Source organism: Sus scrofa, chromosome 1 (assembly GCF_000003025.6).
Source record: "Sus scrofa isolate TJ Tabasco breed Duroc chromosome 1, Sscrofa11.1, whole genome shotgun sequence".
NCBI lineage: Eukaryota > Metazoa > Chordata > Mammalia > Artiodactyla > Suidae > Sus > Sus scrofa.
Genome location: NC_010443.5, coordinates 45,837,487 through 45,862,031, shown reverse-complemented (window position 1 = coordinate 45,862,031; position 24,545 = coordinate 45,837,487). Strand labels below are relative to the sequence as shown.

At 35.2% G+C, this 24,545-nt stretch overlaps 1 protein-coding gene across 1 annotated transcript in view; it reads left to right on the top strand.

The window, feature by feature from the left end:
- The window catches only part of EYS (eyes shut homolog (Drosophila)), a 1,343,277-nt gene that overhangs the window by 787,691 nt on the left and 531,041 nt on the right, over positions 1-24,545 (top strand). Inside the window, 2 exon segments of the mRNA XM_021084496.1 lie at positions 4,958-5,148; positions 9,307-9,398. Coding sequence (XP_020940155.1) covers positions 4,958-5,148; positions 9,307-9,398 — 283 coding nt within the window.

Here is a 24,545-nt window from a genome sequence, read left to right as displayed (position 1 = left end):
TTCCTTTTAAGAAGGCTGTTAATTGCTTTCAGAGAAAAATTTATTCAATTATTTGACTAGTTTCCTCTCAGCTTTCCTTCTTTAATCTGCCTCCATAGCTCATAGTTAGTATATATTTCCTTTGGCTACAATGAGTCTGCCAATCTTAAACTGTACTCTCTGTATTTTCATTTCAGTATTGTTTGTTTTGAAAACTTTTGTGCATTATATGATTAATACTTGCTCTATATGTTATGTCACTGACTTAACAGTTGATGTTCCAATCAGTCTGTGAAAATCTATGAAACAAAAAAAATATTTCATAATTTGTTTTAATTCCCACAAAAGCTTTTTTTTTTTGTCTTTTTTAGGGCCGCACCCATGGCATGTGGAGGTTCCCAGGCTAGGGGTCTAATCAGAGCTGTTGCTGTCGGCCTATGCAACAGCTGCACCTGCAACCTACACCACAGCTCACAGCAATGCCGGATCCTTAACCCATTGAGTGAGGCCAGGGATTGAACCCTCAACCTCATCATTCCCAGTCGGATTCATTTCTGCTGTGCCACGAAGGGAACTCCGAAAAGCATTTTCAAATGGCATAAATCTTTAAATTGCCAAGAAAAAAATCAGCACGAGAAAAGTATTTAAGAAAGCTGATACATATTAAACAGTGGGTAAATGTTTATTTTCTTTCTTTCTCCTGCTTTATTAGTAGATATTAAGTTAATTGAGATGAATTTAAATGGATTATGTAAATTTGGATTTTCAGATGAGTTATACACAATTTATAGAATGTAGAACTATAAAGAACTATAAAGTATTAAACATGGGGAGGATCTGGTAATGATAAAATCCAAGCTGTTCTCTCTAGAAATAATGCAAATTAAGAGAACCAAGTCACACAGAATTCCTGCGGCTAATACATGGTTGCTGATCTGGTCATCTATGGAATCAAGAATCAAAACTCAACACAGACTTCTTAATAAACAGTCTAGTATGTCTTCCTATATGAATTATATGTGTATTATATAGAGAACCTTTTTCCAAACTGAAACTTCATTAACAAAAAATTTGGCATGTACATACACACCCATACACACATCGCAAATGTCCACTATTTTTTCCTAGGTATTCAAGACGTGAAATAAAGAGCCATTGTGGATGTTTAGTTTTAAATTATATCTTCACATTTACTTAGTGATACATACTCCAGAAAAAACACATAATTGCTCTTCCTTTCAGGGATTATTCATGGATAACACTGGTATTGACAACCTACTAGAAATAGGGTCAAATAATATGTGTCCTTTTTAAGCTATCCAGTCATTATGAAGTTATTATCAAACTATCAGTCTTGTAGAAAAGCTTGATATTCCATGAATGTCTCGTAAGATTCCAACTTTCATGTTTAACCTTACATATAATATACGAACTACAAAAAAGACTCTGTTCTTTAAAATCTATTCAGAACTTTTTTTAAATCTTTTTGTATTTTTTAGGGGCGCACCCACAGCATATGGAGGTTCCCAGGCTAGGGGTCTAATCGGAGCTGTAGCCACCAGCCACAGCCACAGCCACAGCAACGTGGGATCTGAGCTGCATCTGCGACCTACACCGCAGCTCACGACAACACCAGATCCTTAACCCACTGAGCAAGGCCAGGGATCAAACCCACAACTTCATGGTTCCTAGTCAGATTCGTTAAATACTGAGCCACAAAGGGAACTCCTATTTAGAATTTTTTAATCTGCTAAACCATAAAACCAAAAAAAAAAAAAAAAAAAAGATAAACTGAGAATTACTTACTTTTTCTATGTATTTATGTGATTAAAATGAACACTCACTGTTGGATATTTGTTCATAATCTATCAAAGAATTGAATATTATACATAACACTTTATTTTGTTTCTTCTAATTTCAATATTTATGCCTCAGTATCTGTATTATTGATTTCTTCTAAAATATATTATTCTATTATTCTTTTAATCTATTTAAAACACTTCTTTGTGCAATCTATCAGGCAGGGCAGGGTTACTGACATTTGATTTTTTCACTAAGACGTATTTGAAATTTTCTTCATCCTCATGCATAGGAAATGGCTATGGGTCACCATGCACTGGAAATTCAAATAATTTGCCCACCTAGTAAGAACTAAATTTCAAATAATTTTTTTACTGACGACTCATTTGCATACTCACTATGCACTGTTAGAAATAAAGGTAAGAACTACCTCCCAGAAGAAGAAGCAGAGGCAGGAAGTCGGAGGTGAAAAGTCAAGGTCTCTGGCTTGGACATGTGATTGATTGCTTTGAGCCTATGAATCTGACAGTCAGCGAATAGCCAGGAAACAAGCCATGAATCTAGGGAAATATTGGGATGCCAATTGCATCTGCCATGATCCCATCCCCACAGGTCTCAGTGGGAACTGGCCTCATTCTAATCTCCAAAGGAGGTCTTCATGGGTGACCCAATTCTAGCCAATCAACTGCTAGGGAGAGATTCATTCTGCACTTGGGAAAATTCTTCCTTCCTCTTTTGGAATTATGGGAATCTGAGTGATTGGGCATAAATGAGGAAATATGTCGAATTACTACAGCTACCAAATTAGAATTAGGAGGAAAGCAAACCTTGGATTAAAGTTTACCACTTGAGTAGAAGAAGGAGAGGGAGGAAATCTCGGTCTTTTATGAGGATCCAGCTAAGCCTGGATATACACAACCACCCATCTGGCCTATCTCACCCTTGAACATCCTTTTATTTAAGCCATTAAATTTCTTTATTGCTGAAACTACTTTGAACTGGGCTTTCTGGTTATTTACACCAAAAGCATGCAAGCTCATTCAGAGGTGTAATCATAATATGAGGTCTTACAATTCAGATAACAATTCTTCTACTTGAAAAAATGAAAACTGAAAGGCAGGAACTTATGATTTCATTCTAGAAAATGAAAGATGTATCAAGCTATTATTTTACTCCAGCCTATAAATACTGAAAATTTTCTCTATACCTATCTTTTCTTCACAAAACTATTCTGTTATTCCTATCACCTTTCTTTTTATTCGATGAAGGTTTTTACTAAGGGCAATGTAAAATAAAATCTGTATTCATGCATTTGAACAAGAAAATTACAAACATGGTTAAATATTCTTTACAAAATATTTCCTGATTTTTTAATCCAAAAATACAAGAATATAATTTTCCAAGAACATTTAAACAAAAGCAGTTATATTTTCTATTAGAGGTAAGAGATTTTCAAGAAAATCAGGCACTTGGGATAGAATGCTGAACCAAACATACATGGCTCTTGACCTCATGTAGCTTACACTTGAGGGTATGTGTGGGTTTTTATTACAATCACTAGTCACATGATGACAAAGGCACTTTCATTTTTAAAGTTTAGTCCGTAAAAACGCATAACTTAAAATAATGAAATTAAAATAATTTTTAAATTAGCTATTGTTGATTGGACAATATATTTCTTTCTAAAGCATTTTTAAAAATACTCTGTTTTCTTTAATTCACCAATGTTGGGTACATTCGTGTTGTAATGTTAGTCTTTGAAAATATTTTATACTTTTTTTACATTTTGAACTTTAAAGTAAAACAGATATTTATCTCCATTCCCAATTCATTCAAAAAAATGGTTGAAATGTTTCAAATTATCTAATGGTGTGCTTACGACATCATCAAAATTCTACAAGGAGGAAATATTTGTCTATATAACATAGTAACTAAAACAATTTGCCCACGTTGAAAGCATTGTTAATATGTGTAATTTTTGAGCTACTTTCTAAAGAATTCCTTGATTTAAAAAAAAAAGTTTTTATGTCTACAAAGCAAAAACATTTTCTGGCAGTATTTTGAACCTTCTTATTTCTAGTTAAAAGAAAAAAAATTCTTTGAGGTTTAGCTCTTTATTTCCTTAGAGTTTTTTACAAATCTGAAAATTTAACACAAGGTGTTTCTAAAAGTTTGTTGAAAATTTTAAATATGAAAAATATTATGCATAGAATATAAACTCTGTAGACATTTTAAAGTAGAGATTTTAAAAAGGATGGTGTAATATGATGGTCAGTAAACGAAATCTCACATAGTTTCATGAATAATCTCTTTTATTAATTCTATCATAATTTGGAAATTTTAAAGGAGAGAGTTTGAAAGTATCTATGTATGTCACAGAAGAACAGAAGGAAATGAAAGAGAGACAAATTTATTGTTACAGGAATATCATCAACCAAATATTTATCAAAGAAAAGTTACTTTTAATAATATGAAATAATTCACTTAGAAAAACAAGCTAACTAGGTTTCAGTCATCATGTATTTTTAAATTTAAATTGAATTGTCAAAGTATTTTGCTCAAAAATCTCCATATTTTACTTAAAGCTTAAGGCTAATTAAAACATAGTCATTCCGAAGGCAAAAGAAAAGGAGAAAGATTTATGGAGAAGCTCCGATCACATAACATTGCTCAAAAAAAGTAACAATTTCTTTACTTCACAATATTTTCTATCAACCTTCAAAAGCCACCCAATCAAATGACAATAATAACACAAGTCATAATTTTGTCATATATATATATATAGGGAACGAAGTGTCATATATATATGATGAACAGTGGTGTCATATATATATATATATATATATATATATATATATATGGTGAACAAGGACTTCTTTAGAAAATGTTCCTATTTCTGTTGACCTGTAGCATAAAATCTAGATGAAAGTATATGAAGATAAATCATCTAGGCCATCCTTGCCTCCCAGCAAAATTTGATCATGATACCCCCAGTACATATAAATGATGTCAACCCACTGTGCCAATGGCAGAGAAAATAAATGTGCAGGCTTGTAATGGGCAGAAAAGAGGCAGGAAAGAGCCATTTCAGAAAACATTCTGCTAATGTTATAATGTGACACCCAACTATTGTACATTTAACTCCAACCTAAATTGTATTTTCTTTCTAACTCCACAGATTTCAGTTGTGTGTGTTATCATGGAGAGTCCTATCTAGAGTTTCAGAACGTGTTTTTAAATCCACAAAATAACATTTCCCTAGAATTTCAGACCTCCAACACCTATGGACTCCTCCTCTACATCAAGCAAGACCCAGATATAGCAGATGGATTTTTTTTTCAATTATTTATTGAAAATGGTACCTTAAAGGTAAGTCAAATTTATTTAAGGTGAATTTTAGGAAGTTGCTCTGATTCTCCACTTTAGCAGTTATTGTCAATATAAAATTTAAACTTAAATATGTCTTTTACACTGACCACCAGGCTATGTGTCCTATTTTTGTAATTTCTTCCTGTTCAGTGTATACTATTTATATATCAAAATAGTATATACTTTGAATAACTTTCATTCTATTTTTTCCTCTATATTTTTAACTTTTCTTCCACTTTTTTTTTTCTTTTTTCTTTCTGGCTGCACTGTGGTTGGCAGAAGTTGCCAGACCAGGGCCACAGCAGCAACTGGGCCACAACAGTGATATCACCAGACCCTTAACCAACTGCACCACAAGGGAACTCCTTCTTCCACTTTTCTCTTTCCCAATTTCTCAATGATGGTAATTGCTACAATAACATATAACTTTAATGGCAGATGTGATCTGGGAATCCCTGGGAAACCTCAGAATTCTTTCAAAGTGTCCTTAAGGGGAAATACTATCTTGATAATAATACTAAGTATATTAAATCTAAATTTCATAAGTGTACATAGAGTTTTCTAGAAGCTACATGACACACAATGTCATCTCTCTGGTCACTTGGGTAATGTGTACTTATATGGTTTTGTGCTTTGAAAAAGTCTGCTTTAATTTTAGTGTTATACATATTGATGGACATAACCCAGTAAACAAAAACTCTTTGGAAACCTGAGTAATTTTTAAGAGTGCAAAGAGATTCTGATAGCAAAAATTTAGGGATTGTTGACCTTACACTTGACAGTCTGTAAAACAACCTTCATTTAAAAGTCCAAAACTACACAGCTAAATTCTGAAGCCAATTTTGAATTGAAAGTGTGTGCTCTTTTCCAACACCAGCCTACCTTAACAAATCACCTCATATTTCTGGTTCTAAATCCTCAGATTAAGGAAGGCATCAAATCATCACTGCAATAAGGTAGTTAACATAGTCTAGTGTATGAAATACTACATCTGTATTTTTGCCTACCATTTCTTTTATAATATGATTTAAATATGTGAATTTCCATAAAAGTGTAAGGTATGTCTATAATTTAAATAAGCCAAGTTGTACAAGTTTGATTTTCTTTACATACTAATCTTTCTTAAGTAATAGAACACATATGCATAATTTAGTACAATATCTGATATCATTGCAAATGTCAACTAGATGTAGCAGATTAGTAGTAGTAACAGTATTTTTATTCATTCATCCTTTTTTTTCACTTATTCATTAAACATTTATCTGTCACCAGTCACTTTGCCAGCTTGTGAGGATTCAATGGTAAATAAAACACACTTTGCTCTCATCTTGCTTCTCACTGATTACAGATAATAATAAGAACAGGTGAAACTGGAGCAAAAAAATAGAGCTATGTAATGAATAGAATGCAATAATGAACCATCGAACATCAGTCTGACCCTTTAAGATAAGTTCTGGTGATCTCTGCTCCACAGCATTTTCCTCAACTAAGACCAGAAATTTTCATTAGTCTTATAATAAGCAGAAAACTTGTAGAGACCTGATGTGAAAAATTATGTAATATTGAGCTCTGGTCACATTCAGCACATTTTTTCTGCTCCTAACTCAGCTCTGTAACTGACTGTCTAACTCAGCCAGACCCCACCATGGTGAATGTCTCTAACCAGAGCCATTGTGAGCAAGACCAGAGAGTTGTAGAATTGTAGGTGAAAAGATGTATAAAATATAGAAGTAGAGAGTATACTTCCGTATTTGAAGTATAGAATGAAGTATGAAGTATAGAGACTCCTTTCACTTTCGAATGGATAAAAATAAATTCAAATATGTTGAGCCAAGACATTTAGGAATTATAAAAGGAAAATGGGTGAAGAGAGATGTAGAATCCTTTTCTTTAGGTTTTATGACAAAGATATGTATTGATACTCTGTAATAGTAATTGCTATTATCTACTGAATTGCAATTATGCGTACGGATCCAACTTAAGAAAATGTATTAAGATAATGGACTCTGGAGCAAGACGGTCAGAGTTTGGACCCCAGCTCTGCCACTGAGGGGCTTTTAGGCCTTGTGAGTTTTAAGCACTCTGTGCTGGAGTTTACTCACTCATAAAGGGAGGACAATAAAAGTTGATGTGAGGTTTAAATAAGCAAATGGATAAATATTGTGAGCTTAATGTTATACAATGAATGAATAAGTAAAGGCACATAAATTCATGGAAGTAGGTATTTCTTTTCGCATATCATAGACATCCTATGAACTAATGGAGGCTCTCAAGATGTTTCCTATTACACATGCTCTTTGAACTCTTTTATACTTTTTTCAGTTTTAAAGCATAAAATATCAAAATTAATTTTTGAAACTATTTCATTGGCTCTTTCTGATACCAAGGAAGTGAGTGGATATATCCACTGTTGGGACTCAAATGTCAGTGCCCCTCTAGGCAAACCATTTCCACTCAGTTTCCACCTCTGAATGATGGAGATAATAAAAGGATAGTACCTACTTCACAGATTTTTATTTGTTCATTTGTTTTTTGTTTTGTAAGGAAACAATCAGTTGAAACTTATAAAGTGCTTTAAAAATCCATGATAGAGTAATCAATAACAATAGATATTGTTTTCATAATATCACAGAGTTATTTACAATCTTTAAAACTCAAATGAAATTAATAGAATTATCCATTAATTTTTTTTAGGGTTTTTTGGTTGTTGTTTTGGCCATTCCCATTGCATGTGGAAGTTCCTAGGCCTAGGATCAAACTCACCCCACAGCAGTGACCAGAGAACAGTGATAACACCAGACCCTTAACCGCTAGGCCCCCAAGGAATTCCCATTAAATAATTTTTAAATGTTTAACTTTGACATCCCTGGAGATAATAGGAATTACTAAGATTTATTTGTACTTGAAAAATAATATTCTAATGTCTTTTAACAAAATAAGATTACCTCTTCACCCCCCCCCACACACACGTCCGCAAATTATCATTTAAGTTTAAATAACTATCTTAACTAGTAATACAGATTTCCAAATGATATACATGCTGCTGAAAATATTAAATACTATCTGATCACCTTGACTGTATTCTAGACATGGCATTAAAATGCAGTAAGCAAACATTGACTTTTACTTAGTTACACATGGCTTAGGAAGAATGTATAGCCAAATGTTATGCTACTGATTTTTCTGGCAAAGTGGGTGTGGATATGTTTTATTTTTTTGAAAGCTCAACGCTGGTTACCATATTTCTTAAAATGACTCTGCAGTAGATAATTTTATAAAGGAAGGTTTTTGTTATGATGACCAAACATTACAAAAATGTAAGATATATAGGATTATGTTTACCTTTCAACTACCAGTAGGAAGATTTAGACATCAATTTAATGTAGCTTGGGTGCACAGGAGTTATGAAACATTATGTAACTGTGGTTCTTTAGCTCATATGTGGGTTATAGATCTCTTGCAATATGCTAAAGACTGTAAAAGCCTTTTCTGGGAAAGAATAGCTGCAATATAAGAATAGCCACGTTCAGGTATATACCGTTAAAAAGATAAATAGGCCACTGCTGGCCACTCATGGAATCCCCAGGGTTGTCTGGTCATGCATACCTAATGCAGACATGATTTGCTCCTTTTAAAACCATAACTCAGTTGGTCTAATTAACAATAATCCTACAAATGGCCGTAAGGCCCCTCAAGCCTCAGGAAGTTTAGGATGAATGGTTAACTTTCATAGTCTTTAAGTTTCCCTTCAGTGACATTAACATAACCTTCTAGATTGAATCCAGTGGTCTTTGCATTACTCAGTTGCTAGTGTCTAAGGACCGTTGCCAATGAACACTAGCTTCCGGTTAACAGAAGAAGCTGCCTTCCTCAACCAGGCTCCCCAGAATCCTGGAAGAGAAACCAGAAGTGTGTGTGTGTGTGTGTGTGTGTACATGTGTATGGGGTATGTATATGTATATAATATTATACATTTCTGTGTTTTAATTCTAGCACTTTTTGTTTGTTTACCTTGAGCTGTGACTTTAAGCTTCAGACTTCTTGTCTCTCCAAGGGAAAAAAAAAATTACAGGTCAATTATAAAGTCCAATAAAAATATAAGATGTTAATTTTACACTGAAAACCTGTTTGAGGAAGAACTTTTTTTTTTTTCCACAGTACCACTTTTTTTGTGCTGGTGAAGCAAAATTGAAAAGCATTAACACTACTATTAAAGTGGATGATGGACAAAAGTATACATTGTTTATCAGGTAAGATACACTTTTTTTTCACTTAATCTCGTAAGTGGCAAAGACTCTCTCTCTGGATATTGTTCTTGAATTTTAAAGCGGAGGATAACCTGATTAATATTTACATGTATTTGTATGTGAATTAATGTTCATCAAGCCATTTTGTCTTTTCTGTAAGTCCTAAAATAGTAGTGGGGAAGGAATGCTGTAAAGGTTATATTATCAATGAATTTACATAAACAGATTTATAAACAGATTTACAAAGAAGCCATGTTATTTTCCACTTAGAGGAATTGTAAAAACAAACTGGTAGTTCTTTTGATAAGAAAAGTCAAATATATCCATCATAGAAAATTTGGAAAAGCTAGAAAAACATAAAGAAGAAGCTAAAATTATCCATCATACTACAATCATTATAGAATAATCAATTTATTTTATTCCTAAAAGCTATGTTTGAGGTTGATTTCACCCCCAAACCCTCACCTACATCAGGTATAATTTTGCAAATCTGTAAGTGAAAATGACATTTTTCCTTAATTTTCCTTTTTTGCTTTTTGGTAAGGTTTAAATTTTAATATAGATTTAATACCTATTTATTATGTGTTTTGCCTCCCTCTACCTTTTTTTTTTTAATTGTTACTTTGAAACACACACCATCATCCTTATCCAGAATGTAGACTAAAGTACATTATTAGGTTATGACAATAGGTTATTATTTAGCCCTCTCCAAAAAAATGAGGTGAAGAGATGAAAACACAAACTGGGAAAATAATTAAAGGAGAAAACTTAAGGAAGTTCTACACTCTTCAGACGAGAACTACCTAGATTCTGTTGTCTAGAATACAAATTGTTACAGAAAATTGACTAAAAAGCCATCTATTATCAACTAAATTGAGGAAAAGCTACACCACATATACCTTCCCTGACACTCAAAATGCATTTTAAGACTTCTGCGATGTGATTTTTAAAAGTCTCACTTTTGAGGAGTTCCCTGCTGTGACACAAGGGGATTGGCAGCATTTCTCTTTGGAAGAAAAATCTTAGCGTTCCCCTTGTGTCTCAGTGGTAACAAACCCAACTAGCATCCATGAAGGCTCGGGTTCAATCCCTGGCCTCGCTCAGTGGGTTAAGATCCGACATTGCCGTGACCTGTGGTGAAGATCACAGATGTAGCTTGGATCCTACATTGCTGTGGCTATTGTGGAGGCCGGCAGCTATAGCTCCAATTTGCTCCCTAGCCTGAGACCTTCCATATGCTGCAGGTGCAGCCCTAAAAAGACAAAAAAAAAAAAAAAAAAAAAAAAAAAAAAAGATTGCATAGTCTTTAAAGTGTTTTTAAAGAAATATGTTAAATGTAAAACATTGTAATATTCCAGGAGTACCTATTTTTCACTACTCGCATCACATGTCGCTTATAAGGATATTTAACAACAAAAATTCATTTTCCTTAATGTTATAGAGCTGCAATTTGTTTTTCTTTTTTTTTTTTTTTTTTGCAATTTACACACACTGTTGCTTTTCATTTTTATCAAAAAGTAGTTGACAACCTGTCTGTATCCATTCTAAATTATCTACATTCAGAAATATTTCTTCACAGGTCCTGGATTTATTTGAAGTAATGGAAAATTTATAGAAATAGGCATTTTTCTTATTTTTATCATCCATAAAGAACAAGAATGGGTCTCTATTAATTTTTGTTTTCTGCACCTTTAAAATATACTCCTTGCGGTAAAAAGGGGGAAAAAAAACTTCAATTTTAAGTTTAACTCATTTTAAGACTACTGTAGCCGTAATTTTTTGACCATTAACGTATTCTTTAAAGTAAAAGTAAATAGTGTGCACACATTTCACTCCCAATGCTACATTCTTTTGTCTTGTTTCTGTTGGATGATGAGGGTCCTCTTGAATATGAATATAGGAGAAGCATCCTTCCCCACATGCTGTAGTGGAATGGTGAGGAAAAGAACAATGAGGCAGTGCTCCATCCATGATGAAGGGCTCTCTCCTAAAGACTAAAACAAATACTCTCTGTGAAAAAGTAACAGAGCTCATTATTTTTTAGAACAAGGAAAGGCAGGATGTTCTGCAGAGTAGCATGACCCTCTTAAAAAAGAATTATGTGATTGCTTAACCTAACAAAAGCAGGGAGGAAAATGTGGGGTATTTAAATCAGGTGAAATACACACTGGCATAGTAAAGGTACCAAAAGCACACATACTAAAACGAATTTAGTGAGAAATTATCTAGAACTGTTGCTCATCTTTTAACGAAAGGGAAAGTACAAATGGGACCAAGCAGTGATATTAAGCTGCCAAACCACAATATATAGTTTATGAAAAGGAAAAACACACACAAATAGGTAAGCATTTGTCACCCAGCTCTTTTTTTTTTTTTTAACTACACTCGTGGCCTGCAGAAGTTCCCAGACCTGGGATCAAACCTGAGCCACAGCAGTGACCAGAGCCACAGCAATGACAATGCCAGATCCTTAACCTGCTGAGCCACCAAGTAACTCTCTAAATTTATATATATATATAAAATTGGCCCTGCCCATGGCATGTGGAAGTTTCCTGGCCAGGGATCAAACAACTCACATCACAGCAGTGACCAAAGCCATAATAATAGTGACAACACCAGATCCTTAATTGCTAGCCCACCAGGGAAATCCTATCACCCCACTCTTGAGCACCATGGCACACTTAATGATGAGGTGCTAAGACAGCTTAAGATAGAGGTGCATGTATCCCTGGCAGACACAAATCTGAGAGTATGATGTTGCACTTTGTCCAAGTCTATTGGTATACTTATAATAATTATGGATCAGTTTTAGATTAATTATGTTATTAACATACCACATGTTATATTAATTGTTTTAATATACCACATGTATTATGATAACAATTATATATAAATGTATATCACATTGCATATTATAACATAATTCTATAATTATATACTACTACATTATATTATTATAATAACTGAGCTTGCATTTTATGTAGACAGATAGATTATTTTCCTTATTTGTAGCTTCCTTTTCATTCTTGAAGAGAGGTAAGATTTGGAATCAAAGATAGAAATAAATTTGACTCATCTGATCTCAATTATGGGACTTTAATTTTTTAAATGCTTACCAATTAAAAATACATCCCGGCACTTAAAAAACAAAACAAAACACAAAACAAAAAACTTCATTTGCTGCCCTAGTCTTAAGCTCTCAGACTACATTCTGATTTGTAAGTAAATTGCATAAAATCTATCGTTTCTCATAGAGCAGTTTCATGGAGAATTTGTTAGTTTAGCGCTTTGATTAAGGGTAGGCAAATCCTGTACTAAAACCTGAACAAAACAACAACAAAAATAGAAAACTAGAAAAATAAGAACATCTTCAGTTACCCATAGCAGAATTATTTACCACTTACTGTTTATGTATAGTCATGTGTACATGTAATAAGTTATGCTGAGTTTTGAAAAAGAGCATAATGGGTGTATGAACAGTGAATGAGACTTAGGCAGACTGACATTTACCAACAAATCTCATCATTAACAAATGTTTTCTTAAGTGATATAACATTAAATACAAAGCCTGCACCACACTTCTCTGCTTCTGATGATGGGAGGATATTTTTTAGTGGGATGTAGTATCAGAAAAGAAGGAAATAATGTGTACTTGAGTCCATTAGATAGGAAAGAGTGAGGATAAGGTCTGAAAATGAATGCAGTGGAAATCATTTGCCAGGTTGTGTATGTCATTAAAAGCCCTAGTAAGAACTGTGAACTACATCATAGGCAAGAAAGACCTACTGCAGAGCTTTTAAGTAAGGGAGCATATCACGTGATCTAAGTACTCACTTTTCTTAGTAGAGTTGGCTAAACTGCAGTACACATTAGACTACATTTCTGTTCCTGTCCATATTCCCTCTACAGGCTGCCTCTCTGTACTGGTCCTTTGAATTGAATAGATTATATCAATGAGTTCTGTCATGGGTTTAATTAATTGTGTCTCCCCAAAATTTGTTTTGAAATACTAATATCAAGAATCTTTCAAGTGACCTTATTTGAAGATAGAGTTAAGTTATGTTAATCTAAGTATGTTTTTAGAGGAAAACATGAGTCTCCTCCAGTCAATGTGGCAGAAAATGGGTGGACAGGGGATGGGTAATGGAGGGCAGAGTTAAAAGGTGCACCTCATTTTTGTTGGCATTCTCTTGGCAAGTACTTTGTCAGGTAAACACACCTGAAAAGGGAGCTAGGAAAGATTTTCTACCTTTGCACCAAGAAAGAAGAGAAATGAGCTAAAACAATGTGTAATAGACAAGATGAGAACTATTTTTTTTTAAATTACTCAAATGAATTTCTCACATCTGTAGTTGTATAATGATCATAACAATCTGATTTCACAGGATTTCCATCCCACGGCCCAAGCATATCCCCCCACCCCCCAAGCTGTCTCCTCCGGAGACCATAAGTTTTTCAATGTCTGTGGTCAGCATCTGTTCTGCAAAGAAGTTCAGTCTGTCCTTTTTTCAGATTCCACATGTCAGTGAAAGCATTTGATGTTGGTGTCTCATTGTATGGCTGACTTCACTTAGCATGATAGTTTCTAGGTCCATCCATGTTGCTAAAAATGCTAGTATTTCATTCATTTTAATGGCTGAGTAATATTCCATTGCGTATATGTACCACCTCTTCTGGATCCACTCCTCTGTCGATGGACATTTTGGTTGTTTCCATGTTTTCGCTATTGTAAATAGTACTGCAATGAATATCGGAGTACATGTGTCTTTGCATGTCGTAGTTTCTCTGGATAGATGCCCAGGAGTGGGATTGCTGGATCAAATGGTAGTTCTATGTTTAGTTTTCTGAGGAATCTCCATACTCCTTTCCACAGTGGTTGCACCAATTTACAATCCCACCAACAGTTTTTAACAGGGTTCCTTTTTCTCCACACCCTCTGCAGCACTTATTGTTTGTAGACTTTTGGATGATGGCCATTATGGCTGGTGTAAGGTGGTACCTCATAGTGGTTTTGATTTGCATTTCTCTAATAATGAGTGATGTTGAACATCTTTTCATGTGTTTCTTGGCCATCTGTATATCTTCTTTGGAGAACTGTCTGTTTGGATCTTCTGCCCATTTTTTGACGAGGTTGTTTGTTTTTTTGGTATGGAGCTACAGAAGTTGTTTATAAATTTTGGAGATTAATTCCTTGTCCCTTGATTCACTTGCAAAGATTTTCTCCCATTCTGTGGGTTGTTTTTTCGTGTTGTTTAGGATGAGAACTATTTCTGAAAGGGAAATTAAAATAACTATCTTCTTTTAGTGATAAAGACAAAAAGTGATCAGTAAACAAAGTTTATAACACTTAATAGTTTAATTTGAACCATAGTATTAATTTCTTTTAATCTTGACTCTGAGTGGGTTACTGGGCTGCTTAATGAAGAAAATAGAAATTAATGTATATATTATTTACTTATTAAGTTATTATAACTTGCTCAAAATGCATACACCATCATATTAGCTGTTGTAAATAATTGTTTTCTTCCATTTTCTTTCTATGACTTAAATTATCCCAACAGAGAACTGTCTCACTTGAAGTATGGGTACGTAATGCCTAGGAATGATAAAACATTTCATTTTCACACTGTAAACATTGAACTTCTTATCTGTTTGAGTGGTAGAAAATATTATAAGAATGCAGCAGGCTGTATATTCAAAACACAGTACAGTTTGAAAGAAATAACATTTTATATTTAAATGTATGTATATATATAAATATAAACAAAAAGCTTTTGTAAATATATATACATATATATAAAGATTTTTACATATATAAATAAAATACATATATATAAAGACAATTGGAACTTTGTTTCCACAGTAAGAATCAATGTTTTGTGTTTTGAAGATATTAATAATAAAGTCAAGGACTTGACATGTGTCAACCAAAGCTAGAATGCTTTGGCTCGGAGTGCTGGAAAATCAGTGAAGTAGAAAAAGAAAGAAATAAACCATTTAAACTCTTCCCCAAAAATAAAGATTATTTTCTGTAATGAAATGTGCATATTATTTCACCGATCTTTTTCCTTAACCACTCTCAGCATTGTCAAGAAAAACATGCCAATGGAATAATGATTTTACTTCAACTTGAACAAAATAAAGAATGAACAATTGATTTTGATTCTAAAATGATATTTATAGACCCAGCAAAATGTCCCTATAACATAAACCTACTTTTCTTTCCTTTTTCCCAATGGGATATATTTATTCAACGTGACATATAGTGAATAGGAATGAAATTTTATCATTTAATTTTGGAAAGAGAATTTTAAAATGTAATATACATAGGTCGGTTAACCCAATTAAGAATTAAGCATTTTTAAAGTTATATTTTTTTGTGGCCTCACCCACAGTACATGGAATTTCCCAGGCCAGGGACTATATTCTAGGTGCAGCATCAACCTACACAGCGCCAAAGCAATGCCAGATCCTTTAACTTACTGTGCCTGTGGTGGGAATTGAACCTGTGCCTCCCCAGTGACCAGAGCCACTGAAGTCAGATTCTTAACCCACTATACCATAGCAGGAAATCCTAAAGTTACAATTTTTAACTCAACTTATAAAAATGCCCCAATAAATAGATTATCACCTATCTTTTAGAAACTAGTTTAAAACAACAGTTAAAATAATTAACCATTTTAAAATAGAACGATTCCTATCATTTTACTTGAATATCTGAAAACATATTGCCCATTACAAAATTGCTGAACTTAATCTCAGGAACAAGTTACTGCTGTTATTCATATTTTTAGTGAAAGCAGAGAGACACAGAGCTAGTTTTAGTTTTACTTAATATATGCATTAAACATTGGAGCTTTTGTTTGTTTATTTTTTCACTTAAAACAAGGCATTAGTCATTACTCCATGGAAATTAGGACTGAAATCAAGGTTGGAACCACACAGCTGAGTTTTGGGGCTATTTTAGGTGGGATCATCTGCAGAAAGTGCAGACATTACCACAAGCAACATCTGGTAGCTATGTGAGCATGCATTTATGGGGAAGCTATCACATCCGGGTATTCTTAGCACATACCCAGGATATAAAAAGTCAGAGTACACAAAAGACAAAAGCCTTCTTTTTCAGAAAAACATAATTTTAAAATATATTTTGAGCACTTTTTTAAACAAGATAATATTATGGGCTAGGAATAGACAAGATCATAAAGTAGAGTTGGCTTCTTCCTTCCAAATGTATGCTCTTAGAAAGAAGTGATGGATAAATCCTTACAATTCAGTGACAACTCCTAAGCCATCCAAAAGCATAGTTCTTTAGAGGCACAGCTATCTCTGGAAACAAAGGTTAGCAAAGCATAAATATAGATTTTTAACAGGTGACCATTGATTACCCATATTCTTTAATTTGCCCAGATGTCTGCTTTGATTTAGATACTGATTGATGCTTTCCTTGATAAAAGAGAAACTGACATCAGTGATTTAGAGTTGAAAATTCTGACCTCTTGAATTTTCCTGCTGTTTAATATGCAGCTTGACTCACAACCTATCTTTCTGGCTTGCCTCATTTCCTCTTACCTTGCCAAGAAGTGAACTCTGTCTCCTATGCTTATAAAAACATAACCGAAAGCAAACTGAAAGCTCATAACTTTAATGTTACATAAAAGATACAGAAAGGAAATAAAGGTCTGGTCAAAATAGATAAAACTGTGTTATACAAGTCACAATTTTGCAAAATCTTTCTGTTAAATATTTAAGTGTAAATGTAAAGATTAGGGTTGTTTTATTACGAGAAATTTGCAATATTGATGACAATTGTTGAATGTTGAAATTTAATTCTTATAAACTTGAAGACCTATGATTCAATTGGGTGCATTTTGATGCTAGATACATGATATGCTGAAATTAAATCCTTACATTTTTCATTTTTTTTAAAGTAAATCACTACAGTATAGTTAATTTACCAAATCAAAGTCAGGAAAGTCAAATTGTATGATAGGAGGTGAACTCACTTTTGAAAAACATATTGAAAATAGTAAACATTATAATTTCTTAATATTAATACTTAAACAAGCTCCTTCCACGAATATGTTGTCTTCCGTTCACAAGTTGAAAATGATTGTTTAAATGTTATTTCTAAAGTTGCTTCAGAGTTTCTGTTGCAGCACAGCAGCAACGAATCCAACTAGGAACCATGAGGTTTCGGTTCAATCTCTGGCCTCCCTCAGCGTGTTAAGGATCCGGCATTGCTGTGAGCTGTGGCGTAGGTCGCAGATGTGGCTCAGATCTGGCGTTGTTGTGGCAGTGGCATAGGCCAGCAGGTCTAGCTCCAATTTGACTCCCAGCCTGGGAACCTCCATATGCCGTGGGTGCAGCCCTAGAAAAGCAAAAAATATATATAAATAAATAAAATAAAAATAAAGAAATAAAGTTGCTTCTAATATTGATTAGTGATTTTGCAGAAAGGAATTCCAAAACATTAACTAATGCATTGCTTTAATGTGAATTCTCATTGTGTATTTGTTCATAGGAATGATTTCAGAATCAAAACCCAAGTTTGTACAGTTAGCCCTCCAAATCAGGAGATGTAGAACCTGCAGATACAAAGGGCAGTCTGTAGAAAGCCATTCGATGTAAGGGACTTAAGCATCAAAGAATTTTGGTATGATGAGGGGGGATGCTGGAACCCACCCCTTTAGACACCAAGAGACAACTGTGTTTGCTTTCTTTAGTTGTGTATTATCAGTTTTAGAATATGTAATTTTGTATTTCTATTGACATCAAACTTTCTCAAAAAAGATAGTCAAATATCTTTTTCCAGAGAGGTCTTTCTTATAACCAAGAGATATTAAAAATAGCAAGTTTCAAGTTAAATCAATATAACAAAAAGTAGCAAAGTTAAGTTTTAAAGTAGTATTCTAACTGGGAAGTGAGGCACATGGCCAAAAGGTCTTCACAGTTCATTTCCTAGAGCCCACATGGCACGGTGTGGTAGATATATCATTTATGTTGAACACACGAATCTCTCCCCACATGGCAGTCCCTAAAGTCGTCAGTTATCTGCTGCTTTGGCTTACTGTCTGTGTGACCTTGCAGGTTGCCTTAATTGTTAAAGCCTCATTGATCACCACATGCCATTAGAAGTGAATATATTACGGCTGCCTCCAGAGATTCAGTAGCAGAAAAATTCTAGGAACCATTGAAATGTTAATTCTTAGATAATCCTGTCTGACATGTTTATTTCTATGGGAACAAATCATTAATGAGTAATTATGCTTCTGTGAAGAAACACTATGCTAATGATTTGCCTAAATTTAAGCTAAAGAAAGATTTTGTTCTCTTAAGAAAAAAAAGGTTAAATTTGTGCACTATTTTATGAAATAATGTTTCAAACAGTGTGAGGATATTGTGTAAAATGCTTCTCTTCCCTGGTAGAATTGACTGAATTAGAGCAAATTAAGGATAGTGGTTCTCTAATTGTCCAGTATATCCTAGAAAACCCAGAGAGTACCAAAGTATAGTATGCATTTCAGTATACCATGGAAACAGTATACTGTTTTCTGTATAGTATGTTTTTCAATATACTATGAAAATAGTGTGTCTTCTTGAAATCATTTAATCTTTCTGCTTTGAAATGAGTACATTTTATTACCCCTCCCATCTCAGTGGCCAGTTTTCTTTCTTTTCTTACACATGTTCAAACTCAGACTTTTCTTCTGAATTCCAGACTGATTTACCCAAACACCTACCCAGAATCTCCTCTTGTAATTCTCACCTTATCTTAAACTTAGCCCTTCTAAAATAAAACCCTTGGTGCCCTACCCTTACCAACCCCTCCCTTCTTTATGCCCCTCCCCGACCCCGTCTCCTAATGGCCTTTCCCATCTCAACAAATAACTGCCATCCTCTTGTGTACTGAGAGTCATCTTTGACTTCCCTTGTTGTTATATTCTTTGCATCCAAGCCCTGTCACTAAGTCCTTTCCAAAATTATCTTATATCTGCCCATGTCTATCGTCTCTGAAAATACCCTGGTCCAAGTCTCCATCATTTTTTCTTTAGGCCATTACAGTTCCCTATAGCCTGATCCTAAACATTCACCATGCTTTGGCCAGGCTGATTCAAAGTATACCATATCAAGTCACTCTTGAGTCAAATTTCTTAAGTGGCTCACCTTTGGGAATAAAGTACACACTCCTTGGGAGGCTAACAAGATCCCACACAGCGGGGCCATTTTCCTCTACTCACCGGACACCTGCCATTGCTCCTTTCTCTGTGACATCCTGTCGCTCCAGGACTCTGGAAGTCTTTCTAACTTAGGGCCTTTGCTCTTCCTCCTCCCTGTCCTCATGCTGCTTCTCCCAGGCGTCCTCACTGTCGCTACTCAGTCATCTCTTTAGGCGAACCCTCCTGTCTAGAGCTTTTCCACCCAAGCATTACCTGCCATAGCAGTCATTTTATGGTCAGTTATTTGTTTATTCCTTGGTTTTCTGTGCTCCTAACTGGACCATGAGTCTCATAGGTTCAGGGACTTGTCAGTCTTGAGCCTCTTTGAATGTATCCCTAGCCAGAACTAGAAAATAAGTAGTCCATTGATAAATCCCTCTTAAATAATGAATGAGAGGTAGGAATAAAATGATTTTGGATCTCAAAAATTGGCAGGTGTGGAAGCACAGAGAAAATTACCAAGGGAAGGCAGGAAATCACAGAAAGAGCTATGTCTGTTGTCTTAGGAAGAGGCAGGGTTTAGAGGGAAATAAAGCAGAAGTAGTTTGGAGCTGCCATGGAAATCAGAAGCCCTAGTTACATAGGACCTCTGGGCTTTCCAACTACCTAGACTCAGTCCAGATTTTTTTCTCCAGTGTTACATGACATTGTTTGCATTAATCTGGGTAGCAATCTGGTGCATTATAGACATGTAATAAAATATCAATAATTATATCAATATTTGCAGAGTTCTGTTCTTTCCAAATATCCTAAAAAATTCCTGTCTTTAAGCTTTGTATCAGATGCCTACACAGTTTCCTGGATATGTTTGTATCTGTGTGCCTGTAGGTTGTAAACTGCCAAAAATACAGACTCAGAGTTGATTTAGCTGAGATATCACTTACTATGGTTATTGTCAATAGATGAAATCATAAACATCTTAACTCTGGGTCAAACTTTACCTTGCAGTATTTTACAGTTGAAGTGTGTGTTAATTATTGATCAACTCTCTCACTGAAATAGAAACTTAATTTTATTCAAATGGTGGAAGAATTTTAGGATAGCATTTAAAAGAAATTGAGAGTAGAAGGCCAAGGACTGAAATAAACGTTTTCATCCATAAAACTATTGCACTTAAAATTATCAAAAGTAATTACATTCATGTGAAGTATATTTTAAAGTAACTTAAATGGCACAATCTGTTCAGAATTACACAAAGCTTGTCATTAGTGACCTCACTGGTGGCTCCAGAGAATTTGGTTTATTGGCTTATCTATAAAGCTAGCCAATGCTCTGTTGGGATTTTCATACCACCCCAAGAAGCATGACAATTCTGTTATGTTAGGAAATTCTACTGCTCACATTTCTGTCAGTATTTAAGACTAATTAGAAATATTGCATGGTATATGCCTAAATTTACAGTTAAAATGGTTGGCTGTCTGAATTTGGAATGGACTTTGATTTTATCACCAGGGAATGAAATTGCTCAATGTTTTGGATTTGATGGCTTCAAATTGATATGCATAGCATGTGACAACCTACTTGAAATGAAAGTAGTTAGACAATTGGATCGCCTTCCTTTCCAATCAGACTTCATATCAATAATGATTAATCCTTGCAGAGAAAATATTTTCAAATTAAAAGCTGAGCATTTGGCGAGTGGGAACTTTGCTTATTAAGTTTTATATTCCCAGGCTCTAACCAGTTGCTTTGCAGAATAATTACTAAATGTTTACTGAATGATTGATTGTATGAAGGAATAAAACATTTTAAAATAGACATTCTGCCTTGTCAGAACCAAATTATCCCTCAAAAAAATGAAAGAAAAGAAGGCCCTTTATATGCCTAAGTTCTAGTAGCAAAGTAGTACATTTTAGAAGACAATTAAAAAATATTATCTCTTCTACCCAATGTAAAATGAACTGTTATTATGCACATTGTTATTCTGAAAGAAAAAGCTACACTACAAACGAAAGTAAAGGGTACTCTCAGATCCATTTATGAGGTGACAGGAATATTAAAGCAAGTAGTGACACAAGGTGAACAGAGATACTATGTTCATAATAATTAACCTCTTGCTCCATCATTGTAAGAACAATTAAGAGCAAATTTATTAATAAGATTCACTGCAGTAGTATGATAGTCACCATGTGAGGATTAGTTCGTGAGATAAAATTTTTTAAGGTAAAAAACAGAAAGAAGGAATCAAAGACAACACTGAAAAATATTTTGCCCTCAATCAGTGGAGCATCAGGGCAGCAAGGGCAGAGTCTTTCCCACCTGCTTTGATCAAGTACCCTGAGGCCATAAGGGACAAAGGAGATGAGCAGTCTGCTTCCTCGGCTGACAGAAAACAGCGGACTGATCCCCCCCACCAGGGCCCTTATTTCTTGCTGCCAAATAAAAACAACTGTGTCTGAGTGCTCTGACAGGGACAGGCTTGTCTAAACCTCTCTCAGCACTGCACAAATGCCCCATACTATTTTTGTCTAACAGAATGAAACTATTTGAGCCACTCTTCCCAAAACAAGGAATTTGGTTTCAAGTAGCATGAAGCCTTCCCTTCACTTGGCACCCAATGTAAGCTCCTTAATAAGTCTGTCCATAACTGATGGACATTCTCAGCCTTGGCACTGTTGACATTTGGGGCTGAATCATTCTCCATCATGAGGTGCTGTCTTCACAACAAGGCTGTTTAGCAGTATCCTAATCTCTACGCCTTCCCTCAGTTGTGAGGACCAAAAATGTCTGCAGATGTTGCCAGATGTTCCTTGGGAGAAGCAGGGGCAAAATCAGACACCTCCATTGAGAGCCACTTATCTACACACACACACACACACACACACACACACACACACACACTTCTTGAACTATTTCAAACCTCTAATCAGCAATTTCCAAATGATCATTACAGAAAATGAGTAAATTTTTTTGTATTCATTTTTTATCCTAGTTTTAGGGAGAGAGAGAAAGCCAACTGTTAGCCTGTGTATTCTGCAAATTTTTTTGAACAGTAAATAGCACATTGATTATGTTTAGGATTTAGAAAGTGAATTATCATTAAATGCTTCATGAATCAAGATAAATTTGAACTTGTCAGCATGACCCAAATAGAAGAATGATCTTAATTTAAAAACAAATTTCCTAGGTAAGATAAGGCAAAAATAACACTTACCTATTTCTGTCTGAGTTTGTGAAATAACTGATGAGTAATAACCCCCTACTTGCCCCCCCTCAATGTAGCACCTGTGATATAACAGCCTAGACAGAAAAGGACTTGTGAAGAACTGGTTAGGAGGAGATCATTAAGAATTGGGATGAGGAGTTCCCTTCGTGGCACAGCGGAAACAAATCTGACTAGGAACCATAAGGGTGTGGGTTGGATCCCTGGCCTCGCTTAGTGGTTAAGGATTTGACGTTGCTATGGCTGTGGTGCCGGCCAGCAGCTGTAGCTCCGATTTGACCCCTAGCCTGGGAACCTGCGTCACTGAAAAGACAAAAGACAAAAAAAAAAAAAAAAAAAAAAAAAGAATTGGGTTGAGAAGAGTTCTCTAGTGGTTCAGTGGGTTGGGAATCCAGAGTTGTCACTGCTATGGCTTGGGTTGCATTTCTGGCCCAGAAACTTCCACATGCTGCAGGTGCAGCCAAAAAAAAAAAAAAAAAGAATTGGGATGGAACCAGCAGAAAAAGTCCAAATTGTAGTCAACTGGGCTGCTGTGATTGATCTTGCATTTTTTCCAGTTCAAGTGACACCCTGAAACCCCCACACTATCTATCCACTATTTCTAGGACAGGAAGGTCAGTGGCCTTGAGACTGACCACTGTCGATGTGCATTCTTTCTTTTTTCCTTTGGCTGTGCCAGTGGCTTGCGGAAGTTCCCATGCCAGGGCTCAAACACACACCACAGCAGGGACCTGAGCTACTGCAATGCCAGTGCCAGATCCTTAACCACTGGCCACCAGGGAACTCCTCTGTGTTCATTCTTAACACCACTGCAGGCCTCACCTCTTCTAAGGGGCTGCATGCTCAGAGCACAAATAAGGCTACGCAGGGAGAATATGATGGAAAATGTAAATTTGGTGAAACTTCTTTTTTTTTGTCTTAAAGAACTGCCCCCTCCCAGCACCAGCAAGCATCTTTCCAGAGTAGCAAACAGAAATCTCAGCCAATAATACCTTTGCAAGACACACAATTTTATTTTCTACAACTTCATTTCCATCTCTATTCTCCATTCTGATAAGGAAACAAAATTAATTCCAGTCAATGAGGATCCCCCCCGCTGACCCTGTCTTGTGCTTTCTTCACAGGGCCAAGGCTCAGGTGGCTCAGGTGGTCTTGTGCTCTGGTGGCCTTAGGTCAATAAGTCTCCGGTCAGATACTCAGCTTTTACCTGCTTTTTGCTCCTTAGATCACACTCAAGGCAGAATTTAGAACTTTAGACTCAAAAACAGGAAAAGTCTCCCTTAGGGCTTTCACTCTAGCATGATGGAAGTAGTTAGAAAATAAAAAGGTTAATGGAGTTCCCTGATGGCTCAACAGGTTAAAGATCTGGTGCTGTTACCACTGTGGCTCCAGTCACTGCTGTTGTGCAGGTTCCACTCCTGGCCCAGGAACTTCAGCATGCTGCCAGTGTGGCCAAAAAAAAAAAGTTACAATTCCCACAACATTACCCTGAAACTTCTTAAGCACCTTAATATATATTCAGTTGTATTGAGTGCTCAAATTACTGGAAAATCTATTCTGTAATTCAATGGAGATGTTTATATAAATAGAAATTTATGTGAGTAGCTCTGGTATGAAATAGCTAAAGGTGGGCTCCCCTGGTTCAAACTTGAATTGGGAGCAATATGGGAAGGAGTAGATAGGGGGCTAACTCCTCTGCCTTGTGGTTTCCCTCTTCCCCTAGAACTGTTCCTAAGTCTCTATTCAGGAATCCAAATAATCACAGAA